The 13,507-nt window shown below is 41.9% G+C and overlaps 1 protein-coding gene across 11 annotated transcripts in view; it reads right to left on the bottom strand.

Moving 5' to 3' along the window:
• Window positions 1-13,507, bottom strand: part of TANC2 (tetratricopeptide repeat, ankyrin repeat and coiled-coil containing 2) — a 131,856-nt gene that overhangs the window by 70,329 nt on the left and 48,020 nt on the right. For 6 of the 11 annotated variants that reach the window (XM_085039993.1, XM_085039990.1, XM_085039992.1 and 3 more), the window contains one exon: window positions 12,192-12,299. The exons of 4 other annotated variants lie outside the window; for them this stretch is intronic. In XM_085039993.1, the coding sequence (XP_084896119.1) occupies window positions 12,192-12,299 (108 nt within the window). Of the gene's footprint in view, window positions 1-3,320; window positions 3,391-12,191; window positions 12,300-13,507 lie in introns of those variants that run through there. One more of the 11 variants, XM_085039997.1, reaches the window with a different exon arrangement.

The raw sequence follows: 13,507 nt of genomic DNA on the forward strand, positions 1-13,507 counted from the left end.
TCCTTCCACACTGGCTTCACTATTATGAAAATGGATGATATAGTAGGTCCACATAAGCTGTCTTTAAGTTATTGAATCCCCATTGTACTGCTTGAACCAATGCTGACGTGAATCCGATAGATTTAAGAGAGACAAATTTAGATGGATGGCCCAATCTGCCGAACTGCTGACCACCCACAGTCAATCTGTGGGCATTTACTGGCTCTAGCAGCCCAAGCCAGAACAGACACGTTTATGTAAAATGAAAACTAGAGAGACTTTTATTTCCAAGGTTATTTCCTTCTTTAAAAAGGTAGACTACCCTTTTAAAGGTAGACGTTTTTGGTAAAAGCCATTCCCAGGATATGGCTCCACAGTTTATTGTGCATTTTCCATTCTGTCTTCATAACCATGATATTAATATCATGCTGACTTACACATCTGGGCAGAAAGGATCGAAATCTAACTCTGACCTCATTCAGCTTAAGGCTATTATGCCTTGTCACTCCATGCTCACTCCCTGTGAGATGCTGCTTGTGGCACAAGGTATCACCAGCTGAACCACAGCAGCGGAGCTGTGAGACCTCCATATTTCATGTAGAACTATCAATTATTTTATTATAATCTGGCTTTCAAAGTGCAGATAACTTTGAAGTTAAGCAAAGCTCCATTGTACTGGATTATCCCCTCCTTAAGTCTTAAAAAGTAAGTGGAATCATTTAACTGAATGTCAAAGAACAGACGTAACAGCTCTGAGGTGCCTGTGAATGGGTATTATCGAAAAAAGCTGTAAGTTGCCTTTCAGGGCTGACAGTAAGATCTAATATTCTCTTCCTAAGTTCAGTGAAAGGACGTAACTGGCTTTTTCTCCCTTCCCACGTGTGTAGCCCAGTTGGTGCTGCAGCCACATTTTACACTCATTTCAGCACACTCCCATCTCACCAGGGAAATTGGCAACAGAACTTGCCTGAGATATTTTTAACTGTTCTGACACCACTGCTATAACCAGCTACAGCAGCTCTAACATACACCCCAGTCAACTCCAATAATAGTGGTATATCAATAAGCAGTAACACAGTGCCTCAACTGTGTACATACAAACCCAAAGTCAATCAGTGGATTAAAGAGATCCCAATGTGCTGATGGTCTGAAGCTACTGCACTTACTACATGAGCTCATGTGCTTCTCCATCAACACGCAGTAATACTAAAAGGAACAAGCAAATGCTTAGTGCCAGGAATTTTAAAGAAGAATAAAACCCCCTCCCTGACTCACTGCATGCACACTAGTATTTTAAAGAGCTCTGTATTTGCCTGTCCAGGTCTTCCAAGTGCTTTAGAGTAGATACGTCTTGAATACACCCCTAAGTTCCTGGTAAAGCCACTATCCACCAACTCATTACCATGAAGATGGGACTTCTCCTAAGGGAGTGCTGGGCACAGGTACAGGAGTCTCCTGGCTGGGGCTGAATTGTGATTCCCTCCCTTCCCTGGCTCTGGGCTGGGAACAGGAAGCTCTCACCCTCCTGGTTTTTCATGCTGTTTGTCCCACTCCCGATCATTCTTGTGCATTACATCCACAAGCTCAAGAGTTACTGTTCCCAGCATTTTAATGCTCCAGTAGATAAAAATGCCAGATAACCTGAACATAGGGAGTATTTTATTCTGAAAGGACAGCCTATTTTACATCTCTCTGAGAGCTTTTAATTGTTTCTGACATACAATCCCACAGTTACCTGGCTTTTCTAAAGATTAACAATTAAAAGAAAGAAGCACAGCTATTACTATCTAAAATTTGAGTGTGAATTTCATGTAATCTTTTGAATATTATCTTTCACTTTTTAAAACATATGTTTGATTTCTGTACAGCTCATGACAAAAGAATCTGAATGTCTTATTTTTGATTTCTTTTGTTTTTGCAGAGCCAAGTAAGGCTGGTTTTACGTTTCTTACAAAAAATAATAATCCCTGTGCTCCTCGGACAAATTACCTCTGCTTCCAACTAGGCTGCAGCTTTGGAGACTAATCTGTCTTGGAGCTGTTCATGGATTTTTATTTATGTTATTAGAAATGCGCATTGCACTGCAATTTGTTTGTGCTCTGCAGGCTGTATCTGTGATGAAAGTCCTTGGACCAGTGGCAAACAGCTCGCAAATCTTTGACTTCAGTACCTGAATTGCTGATTCCAGGTTTGGAGCACTTGCCTTCCAATTATCCACAACAAATTCCAAGTGGGGAAAATTTTTATATTAAATTATTGGGAAATAATTTTTAGTAAGGTTCAGAAAAGGCATTTTTCATGTGGGATCAGTAAATGTAACAGTGTGTGCAAAGGCGATGTCATTGGAAGTGGTTTCATCTCTGGCTAAAGATTTATAGACAAGGTGAGTTTGGGCTCTGTTGGGGCTGCCCCATCTCTGGAAGTGTCCAAGGCCAGGTTGGACAGGGCTTGGAGCAACCTGGGATAGTGGAAGTTCCTGCCCATGGTATGGAGTGGGACTGGATGGGCTTTAACCATCCCGTGGATCTGGGAAAGTAAAAGAAACTAGAATATGTAATTTCTCCACCTCTAGCCTTGAGGGACATGATTCCTTCCTGACTGTTTATTTTGCTTCTGGATTGAATTTCACTGGAATAGGCGCCACAAGAGGTCTGGGTGGGCAGGGAGACTGGCAGAAGGTTAATTAGATCAAGGGTCTGGAATGCTAGGAGGTCAGTGCTCCAAGGAGAGTGTGTGCAGCCTCAGGCAGGGCAGGCTGTGGAAAGCCTGGTGAGGCAGACGCCAGAGTGCGGGGAGAGGAGATCAATGGATCGATTGATCGATTGGCTGGGATGAGGGGTGGGAGCAATGAAGTCAACAGAGCTCTCAGGATGTGGGAGGAGACAGAGCAGCTCCGCCACAAACCTCACAAAGAGCTCCTCACCTGTTTCATACTGCAAGAGTAAACTTCAAATGCTATAGTAAGTCATTAGTAATAATAATTAAATCCAACATTCAATTCCTTAGACACTTCAAAAAGAAGGCTCACCCATAGATCTTCTCCCTTTATTTTAAACAATTTCAGCAGATCCCAGCAATGAACACCCCCACACTTTCCAGCTACTTCTGCCTCCATTTAAGTTAATGACTTTTTTCTTCAACTGAATTGCAATAATGCAAGTTAGAAAGATTACAACCTGAGCTTGTCAAGCAATTCAATACCTCTGATCATTCCTCTCTTCAAAAAATTCAACTCACTTTAAATACATCAGCAGATCTCTGCAATGCACCCTGGAATTTACCTGATTTAGGCCATTTAGGAGCAATTTTACGGAGCCTGGCAGCTCTCTCAGATGTCTTACCTACAAATACACTTTGGATTTCTGAAGGGTCCAACTTTAACACCTCTGTAGGCATCACAGGCAGAAGGATGGAGTTCCTAAGTGCTCATAAATGTTCAGGGCATTCCTTGAAAACCAAATATATCATTTTATGGCAGAGTTATTAGGTTTGCTCTTTTCAAGAAACCATTCAAAATGTACAATGTTTTTGTACATTGTCATTTTCAAATAGTGTTTCTGTAACCTCCCTTCAATTCGTATATGAAAGCTTCCACATATTTCGGCCGCAAGTCCTTACAAGCAAATGAAATTTTGGTATGATTTATTTGGTAATTCTGTGACTGGTTTGATAGCCACTATCATCTAATTCCAGATAATGATGGAGGGTAGTGCCTCTGGGAGACATTAACAATGCATCTGTACTCCAGAGAATATTTTGGATTTAATGGCTGTACTTTTACTTTCAAAACATTTGAAATCTATTTGTGAGTGTCTAACAAGAACTGGGTAACAGTTCCCTTAGTGGCACTCATCGCTGAATTTGCCTGAATTTACCTGTAGAGACTGATTTACCTTTAAGAAACAAAAAATTCTTAAATTAGCAATGAAAAAAAAGGGAACAGTTATGTGCAAAGAGCAAGAACCTATGGAAGGCCAGAACTAAATCATACCATTTAGGATTTTGATCTTCAATTACATAACTGCAGAGTTTTATCTAACAACTTCCCTCCCTCCATGTGACCTGAATCTGTCCCGTTATTATGTACATCTGCTTTAAATTATTCTGGATACACTTGAGCTCTATTTGGAAAATGTCCTTGACCATTTCTGCATATCCCCCTAAATTCAGAATTAATGGAAGATTTTTTCATTAGTCTTGTTTACATCAAGAGGAGATATAAAAAAATTTAACCACCGAGGGATGAAGGCTGCCCCACTCGCATCACTATAAATGTAGCACATAAATACTGCTCCCTCCCCACCGCCTTTCCTGATGCTGTACTTCAATGTGCCTTCAAGTGGATGGTCAGAAAGACAGTTATTTTTAATCCCAAACCCTACTGAGCCAGAGCAGCCAGAATATAACTTCATAGTTATCATAAGACCTGGTTCAATGCATTTTACGTTCTGGAGTTAAAACTCTCTCTGCATGCACATTGGGAATAAATTTTTCCAGAACTGAGCTCCCATTTAAGTATCAAAGAAAAAAGAATGGGGGAAATGAGAGGGCACTCATTACTGAACACACATACAAAAAAAGAAAAAGGCCAGTTATCATAAATATGAGCCTGGGCATCTGGAATATCTTCTGGAAGCAGGATTACACTTCAATCCCTGAAAATGTTCCTGAGCTCTTATCAAGGACATCAAGGACATCAGGACGGAAGCAGTGTGTTCACCTCGATGGAAAGCAGAGATTAAATTATTTCTTCCTTTACAGTTTTGGCATTTTTAGCTCTAAAACATTCCCTGACCATTAATAGGAAGCTGTGCTCTGGCGCTGGACATCCAACCCATCATCCAACACTGACTGATCAAAGGCCTTAGCTTGTAAATAAAGTTGTTTGTATTTATTTTTAGGTCTTTGAACTGACCTTTTATTCCAGACAAGTCTGAGGGTGGTGTATTACACTCTTATTGATGCAGAAGGCTTTTTTAATATCAAAAAAGAAGAAATACTCCCTTAAATACTATTTGTTTGCTAAAGCCATTCATTTTGCAATATTAGGCATGTTGCATCGCAACAACCCAAATAATCTCTTTAATTTCAGCAACTCCCTTTCAAAACCTCTCACATTTCTTCCTCTTATTTTTCACATCAATTATTTCTATCAGGTGACAGAAACCTGACACAAATTTTGCAAAGCCTGCTCCCTCATGGTAAGGCCAACCCCGGCCAACTAATGGGGGCACAAATAAAGCTCCTCTTGCCAGGCAAGATGGGTGCCAAGAATACACAGGAATAGAGCAGGGAGCTCAGGAATGCTTCCCCAGGCAGACTCTACCAGCAGCCAGGAGCAGAGCGCAGCACCAGGGACCTGCTCCAGGTGCCAACCACATGTGGTGGGACAAGGCTTCCCTTCCCCACAGGGATGGCACTCCTCATGGGAACATAGGGAAGAGCCAATGGGGATTTGACTCTGAGAAAACAGAAATAACAAGGAGAGGAGTCAGGGAGGAAGGCTGCTACAGTCTCAGTCCAAACACAAGGATTTTGGAGCCTACAGTAATTTCCAGGGTACTGGAGGAATTTGAAGCCAGGCTGGTAAAACCAGTGCTCCCAAACAAGGCTGTACTTTCAAACTGGCAGGTGGCCAAAAGGTTTGCATTCAAGGTAATTATTTTCAAGCAATTTGGAGTCAAATCATTAGTGACATGAAATGTCCAAAATTCTGCTTAATGAAGCAGAAAATCTAATGTGGTACAGGAGGTTATGAGCAAATTGATCTTCTTTTTTGAGGGTCCAAGTCCAGCTGTGCTGCCCTGGAGAACAGAGCAAATGGGATGGAGGGAATGCTGACGATCAAACCCAGTTTCACCAGGGGAACAACAGTCATGCTGGATAAGAATAAAGAAGTCCTTGTTCTGCAGTCCTGGCGAGGGTGGAGAAGTCACAGCAACTGGCATGAGAGCACAAGTCACGGTGTGGCTTTCAGAGCACTGCATATTTTCATTTATGTGCAGCTCTCCATAGCATTGCTGAAATTCAAGGACTTTCATCTGTAGGCACTGGAACATGGGAACGAGACTTATAAAAGAAAAGAGCAGTTTCCTACAAATGCAACCACTCCTCCTTCTATTGTTACAGCTAACAATAATAGTAAAATGAATACTGAGGGGGTTGCCTCCACAAAGAGTTGAAACAAAATAACAGCATCCCAAAACACTGTAGGAAAAAAAGAAGCAGAATTACTGACCACTTCCTCTAGACTCTAAAGTATTTGGGAATAAATATCTGAGCCAGAAGGAAAAAGGGAGGACTGATTAGTCACTAATCAGCACAGCCATGACCAAGACTTCCAGCAACCATCACCTCTTTCCTTTCTGCGTCCTTTAGCATCCCTGTATTTCCCCCTAGGGCAGGCATCAACACAAGGTGAAGGCTAACTTCAAATTAAACTCCACCTAAAGAACTCAACAGCGAACTAAGAAGGAAGATGAAGTTTGTGTACAGACTTCAAGGGCATTACAAGCAGGAGCCCAAAGACAACTAGAATGGTGCTATCGCCAACAGGTGAGGTTGTCATTGTGCTGGGACCGTGTGCTGACGCACCACTAATCCAGCCTGACAGATGCTGAGTAGGAACAAAACTACCACAAGATGAACAAAGCTGAAATGAATTCCCACATCTATTTTGACTGGCAGTATTCTCCCCAAATTGGAAGTACTGAAGAGTAAAGCTAGAAGAGGAAACTCCTCTGCCAGAGTCACTCAATGAGAAATCTGTCCCACCTGCTCAGATGTGGAAGGTTTTACACAGATCCTTGCAGGCCCATCACTGACAGTTTCAAAGCCATCAGGGTTGGTTTGCTTATGTACATATCTACTCCCTGCCAGAAAGCTCCAAATATACAAAATGCCAAAGTATTAGCACAAAAATGTTACTATTTCCCAACAGGCCAGTTGAAAGCAAGCACTGCTGCTTGATGAGGCAAAACAACTCCTTAGATTCCCTGGGATCCAGGTCTGATGGGCAGCCAGAGGTGTGAGGCTGTAGGACCTGCTGCTACTGAAGTATCTGAAGTGAAACACACCTCAGGATACATTTTTGGAAGCAGTACCAATACTTCGAAGTTGGGAATTTCATCACAAAACCAGAATTTGGATCATTTACAGCCTTTTCCCCTCTTTTTCCCCCTTAATTTCCCTTCCAGGTGGATGAACCCAAACCCTAGATTGTAAGGGTTGGTTATTTACAGATTGCATCAGGAAGCTTCAAGGAAACTGTGTTGTCTCCAATTATTTAACAGTTAAACATATGGGAATAATCTATGGGATTCCTATTATTTTCACTTCCTATCTTGAACCACTCCACTTTGGTAAGAAGATTCAATAAACTCTAAACTCTGAACACAGCCACTATTCTCAAAGCTGCAACTTTCAGTTCAAGCAAATTTGACAATACCTAATGGCAAGTGGTCTGTGGCCAATCCCAAACGCGTTAACACCTGGAAGTCTAGCAGTTCCTTCAGTATTCCTCCTGCTGATCCAGAATTTCAGATCAGACTGTTTTGCTAATACAGGAGTTTATTTTGAAACTGTTTCCATCTCTTGATGTGGCAGAAGGAACCAGCAGCATCCTCCCAGGAGCAGTGTGAGAAAAGTCAATCGCTTCCATAGCAACCAATGTGCCAAATTACGGCTCTTCTGCAATTAGGGCTGATCACAACGATTTCCCATTCCCTTCAGGTCAGTGGCTTGACAGTGCTGGGACAACCACAAGATTCAACAATAAAACCATTTGTCAGACCACAGCTGGTTTGATTATTCCCTCCTTCCCCCCAGTTTGTCACTGTCCAGTATGACAGAGGTTGGACCATGATCCTGCTGGCTGAGTTTGTTTGGGGTTTTGTAGGGTTTTTTTGGCTGTATTTTCACCACAAAAAAAATCAGAGAGCAACACTGGTTCCTGCAGCACCTGAGAAGCATTTTGTTGTGTTTAGGAGAAACACTTGGATAGTGTGAAATGAAAAATACACATTTTACATGGTAAGAAGAGAGAAGCAGCAGCAAGCAGATGTCAAGCTCAACGATTCTTTAACCAAAGGAAGAGAAAAAGGAGCAATGAGATGAACACAAGCGCCACTGCCCTGGTGAATCACTCCCCTCCCCGTCTGTGGCAGCAGCACGGCAGTGGCTCCAAATTCAATCAGGGATGGAAACGGATGCCTGCCATCCTAATGTGGAACAAGCAAACCAGACACTCAAGATTTGTGTCCCACAATTTCTGAAGAAGGAGTTAATCAAATTAACAGATAATGTCATAACCTACTTAGCCTTTGGAACACAATGACAAGGTAATAAATTACATAAAATGCAATGGCAAACATTAATCTGAGGCAAAAAAGGCTGTTACCTGAAGGCACCATCCATCTCTGACCATTTCCAATAGGTTTTCTGAGTACTTAGAAGTGAAAACATGTTTTAGCTACCATGAAAAACAAGAAGCAGCTCAGAGAAAGATGCCCTCGTGATCACAACTAAGAACCAAGAAGCCAGGACAGAGTTCACCACACAAGTGGTACCTCTTGGCAGAGTGGGGTGTGATAAAGTGGGGGAAAACCCTTACATATTAAACTGAGTCACCAGAATCACTGCAGAAAAGGTTTGACAGTTGAACAACAGAAGTTTGAAGGTCAACTCCTGCTATTTTAAGCCACCCTCCCTGAAGAGCAATGATGGATGTGCGGGTGTCATCCCCAGCCTCCCTGCCTTCAGAAAGTTGGCAAGAAGGAAAACATGAGCACCTCTGTTGAACAGTGAAGGACTGGAGCAGAAACAAGGAGGGAGGATGGATCAAAAACCTCCCAGACCCTCCTTATAAAGTCTCAGTAGCTAAGTCACAGAGTCATAGAATGGTCTGGGTTGAAGGACACCTTATAGCTCATCCAATTCCACCGCCCACCTTCCACTCAACCAGGTTGCTCCAAGCCCCACGCAACCTGGCCCTGGACATTTCCAGGGATGAGAAACTCATGCCAGGGCCTCACTCCTCACACAGGGTAGAGACAATGAACAACTCCTTCTACACCAGGGACACTTCAAGTCAAGAAGCACTGGATTGAAATCTGAACAACCTCTGCAACCACAAAAACATCTGCAGAAACATAATTTGACTCGATGACCCTTGTGGGTCCCTTCCAACTCAGCTTATTCTGTGATTCTGTCATAATTTTGGTGGACAGGAGCTTCTCAAAGTCACGGAACAGCTTTTTTTGTCATATCTTAGATGCAACAACTATAAAATGTGGGCCAATTTCTGATTTCACCTAAGATGTAATTGATTTTTAAGTATATACACTCTTTTCTCTATACAAAGAATATAATAAAATAAATTATACCAAGCTTGAAACTTTACTGTGTTTGATATTAGAACTCCCCTCAAAAGACACTCAGTATCATGATCTTCTTTCTCTTTCCTCAGAGCTGGAACGTCAGGAACGTGTCACCCCCCACACTGACTCACACCAAAGATGTCACAAGCAAATCTTCCCCTCAGCAGCATGAGGGGCCAAGCAGCGGCATGGCAGTTGCTCAGGAAACCACCTCCCTGGAATGTGCTGAAATTTGCCTGTAGCCTTAAAATAAACATTTTGATACTGAGCAAAATTTCACCTCTCTGCATCTCAAATTGAAATCATCATTCCTAAATATGCAGAGTAGATAATGTTCTCTTTTCTTTGCTATTTAGTGTTTTAAACTACTTTCAAGTGGATAATTAATTATGGTTTTTTGTCAGGGATCACATTACAAACCACTCCACCTCCACTCCATTGCCAGGCAGATCATCAGCCTAATTTTTTCCTTCTTTCAACTCACACCATTATTCTTGGAAACACTCGGGATTTAGCACCATGTGCTATATCCTTCACAGGATGCACATGTTTTAGAAGAGGGTTAATGTAAGCCTAACAGAAGAAAGGAGTTGTCTTTCCTTGGAAAACTGATTACAGGCAGTGCCTGAAGCTTTGCCATGATCCAGAGTAGGACTCACCTGCTCTTCCTTCACCTTCCCATCAGGAGCTGGATGCTATGTCCCCCTTTTGGTCCCTGAGATTGACAACAATCTCTTTCTCTCTCTTTCTCTTCCTTTCCTTCTTTCCACAAGGGTCCTCCCCCAGCCACCTACTTCTTCCAAGGTGTCATATCTCAAGCTCCTTCAATCCAGCCTTCCAGACCAGCAAAACTCCAATCCCCGCATTACTGCTGCTTCCACAGAAGGATCCATAAATTCGGGCAGTTTCTTCCATGAACAGCTTCAGAAACCCTTCCCCAATGGATTCTTCCCTCCCTTCCCTTGCCTGTCCCACACTGCCAACATTACCTGGGCACACACAAAGAGAAGGGCTACCCAGCAGCTCCCTGGGAACACGTTTAAGAAACCTGAAACAACCTGAATCCCCAACCTGTAGTTTCTAGCTTGACTCAAAGTCTGTGCTCTTATCTGGCATGTACTGTTCTGTTATTACCCTGTTTCCCTATTCCAAGTACACCAAGATGGCACCTGGGCACATAGTTTCATGGTGACCTTGGGAGAGTTGGTTTACAGTTGGACAGTTCTAAAGGGATTTTCCAGCCTTAATGGTTCTATGATTCCACTGTGACAACTCTGCTGTTGTCACTTTTTCCTTCCTTAATGACACCTTGTGTTCCTGTGACAATTCAAAGCAGTACAAAAGTCAAATTTTTCTTTCAGATCACTAAACTACCAGCAAGAGAGACCAAGTAGCCAAAAGAGAAATTAAATAAATTGCAGATCTCATTGTCAGAGCCCATCCTGGGCTTGGCAGGCAGTCCAGGCAGGAGGTCCTCCAAAGCTCTGCCAGAGGGGAGACACATGTCCAGGTGTGGGAATGTGGAATTTATGTTTTTTTGAACTTACAATTCAATTATAATTCTCCGTGAATGCAATCATAAGTTTGTAAGTATTAACAATTATAGATATGACAGCAGAAGCCATTCGTTTAGAAAAAAGAGCTGCAGCAGCACAATTGTAATTCACGATGATTGGAAAAGGAGCAGCACTTTTCAAGGCAACTGTGGCCTCAAATGAAGCACTGCCAGGAACAAGAACTGTGTTTTGATTTTCTAGGACAAGTTCTCTTTCAGACACAATACATTCAAGAAAGGCCACATTCAAAATTTACAACATTCAATTAATTTCTCCAATTTTGAGTACTCTACAAGCTCTTCTTCAAGTTCATCAGCCACAGAAATAAGCAAGACCCTGATTTCACAGTCACTTATTAATATGAACTTGGCTACTGTAGCTACAGATTTCAGAGGCAGATGTCACACATTTGCCTACCATTTCAACGCATTAAACACCCTTTATCCCATCCAAAGCCTATCCTGAGTATGGATCCCTTTGATTCATCAGCAAGAAAAGTGAGGGGAAGAAACTGCAGAATTCAGCAAAAAATCCACCAAAACACTTGCTGAAAGCTGCTGCTTTCAGCCTTCTCCCAGTACCTCCACAGCCTCCAGCCCTCTGCAGGTTGCCACTTCCAAGTTAGGAAGAATCTGGGAAATGATACCGAGCTGCAGATTCCAGGCACTCACACATGCTCGGTCTGCTGGGGTTTGGGGGGATTTAGACAACGCCTGCCCGAGCTGACAGACATGAATGGGGTTGAGCCAGGAAGGGACATGACCCACTTCTATTTATGTTTCAACCAGAGGCCTCAAGCAACATATATACATTTCAGAGCAACTACTACAGGATACATAAATTAGCAAGTATTTCTTTAAAAATAAAATAAAAGTAACATACAAATAAAAGTACAATATTCTTAGATGCAGGTAACAAGGTTCCACAGTACTGCTTTAGCTGATTTAATGATATTTCTGAAACATGGTTTTATTCCAGCCTCTCTGCAGACCACCATTAAAAATTAAAGCAGTATGTTTATTGGCTCATTTTTATCTTCTCAAAAACAACTCCCATGACCCTCCAAATTATTCTGAGAGGAGAGCAGCCACATCCAAAATTGCAAGAAAGAAAGGTAAAAGGGCAATTATCAGAAATTAATACTTATTCAGGTTTCCAAGACAATGAAACTTGGCTGGGGAAGGTTCAACTAACCATCTAGCCAAAGAAGCCATATTACATTTAAAAAATCTTTCTGGCTGTTGCCCCTGATCGCACAGAGCCTTTGCATGCAGCTTACCAGGGCAGAATGCATCAACGTCCAGCTTCTGGGCAGAGAGGGTTGGGGAGCCAAGCTCAGACTCTGGGATTCGAGGGCTCTCAACAAACTTTGCTTTCCTCAGAGGGGCTAAAGGAGAAGGAGGGGGAGAGAGAAAGAGAGGTCATGAGTAAGGAAAATAGCAAGCAACAGATGGAAGCACTTAACTAAACGACACTGTCAGACTCATATCAGGTTACTCTTTTTTTTTTTCTGCCAGGAAAAAAAAAGTTATCTGCATTCTTTACAAAGGAGATGGCTCTTGGTTAAACTTTCAAACTGCACAGGCTGACTTTAAAGTGTGTGAGCACTGAAGCACATTTCTGATACTCTAAAACACTTCCTTTTCTCCTACTTTATTAATTTTTTTATAGGAAGCAAATAAGCCTGGATTCAACAACTGTGGAAAAGCAAAGATCACAGAGATGTAGACAGAGGCCTTCAGGTTTTAAGATATTTAACTGTAAATATCTGAACTGAACACATACATGCTATGTTCAGTAATTGTTTCCTTTGAACATAAAATTTCAATCTCAAAACAGTCTCAATGCTGGACCAAACAGGTTTAGTGTTCAACACAAAAGAGCAGAGCAAAGCCAATGCTGTCCAAGCCAAAAAGAAGCACTCTACTTTTATCCTTGCAAATCCATAGAAGATCAAGAGACTTAATAAAGAATGGGGAAAAGGTAAAAATGTCTGTAACAAAGCAGCACTGACCACTAGTGCTAGAAAAATAGGATTTTCTCCATGGTTCAACAGTCTGAACTCTAAAATACATGGAATTCTGTACATATAATTAATAAAAGTGGTTTAGTAAAAGTCTTTAAACATACTCCTGCCAGACCAGAGAAAGGCAACTAGAGAATAAGTTACTTGCAGAGATCATCATATTGTATTTCCAAGTTAAACTCCCATGCCCATTACAGCGAAAGGCTAATTCAAAAAGCCCCTCTGCAGTGATTCTGGGGGTCAGTGGCTTCTGCTCCTCTATGTAAATAATATATATTTATAGTTCCCTGTCTTGCAAATTAAATTTGGGATCTGAAACCAAAGATTGGAAGGTTATTCTTTTCCATCTCCTGTAATAAAAGCCCAACAAGTCAGAGAATGAACTCTGAGGCAGCAATAAATCTCTTGGTTTTAGGGAGCTGCTGTGGTGCTGGGAAAGGGTGAGAAGGTCCAAGGATCTGGAGCCTGACAGACAAGGCACAACCAGATCACTCTAATTCAGCTGTACATTAGCGATCCCACAAATTTTTTTAAAAGGGGTATGTAAAACAGAGGTGAAGACTGGAGTA

Source organism: Lichenostomus cassidix, chromosome 27 (genome assembly GCF_008360975.1).
Source record: "Lichenostomus cassidix isolate B80296 chromosome 27, HeHo_3.0, whole genome shotgun sequence".
Classification (NCBI taxonomy): Eukaryota; Metazoa; Chordata; class Aves; order Passeriformes; family Meliphagidae; genus Lichenostomus; species Lichenostomus cassidix.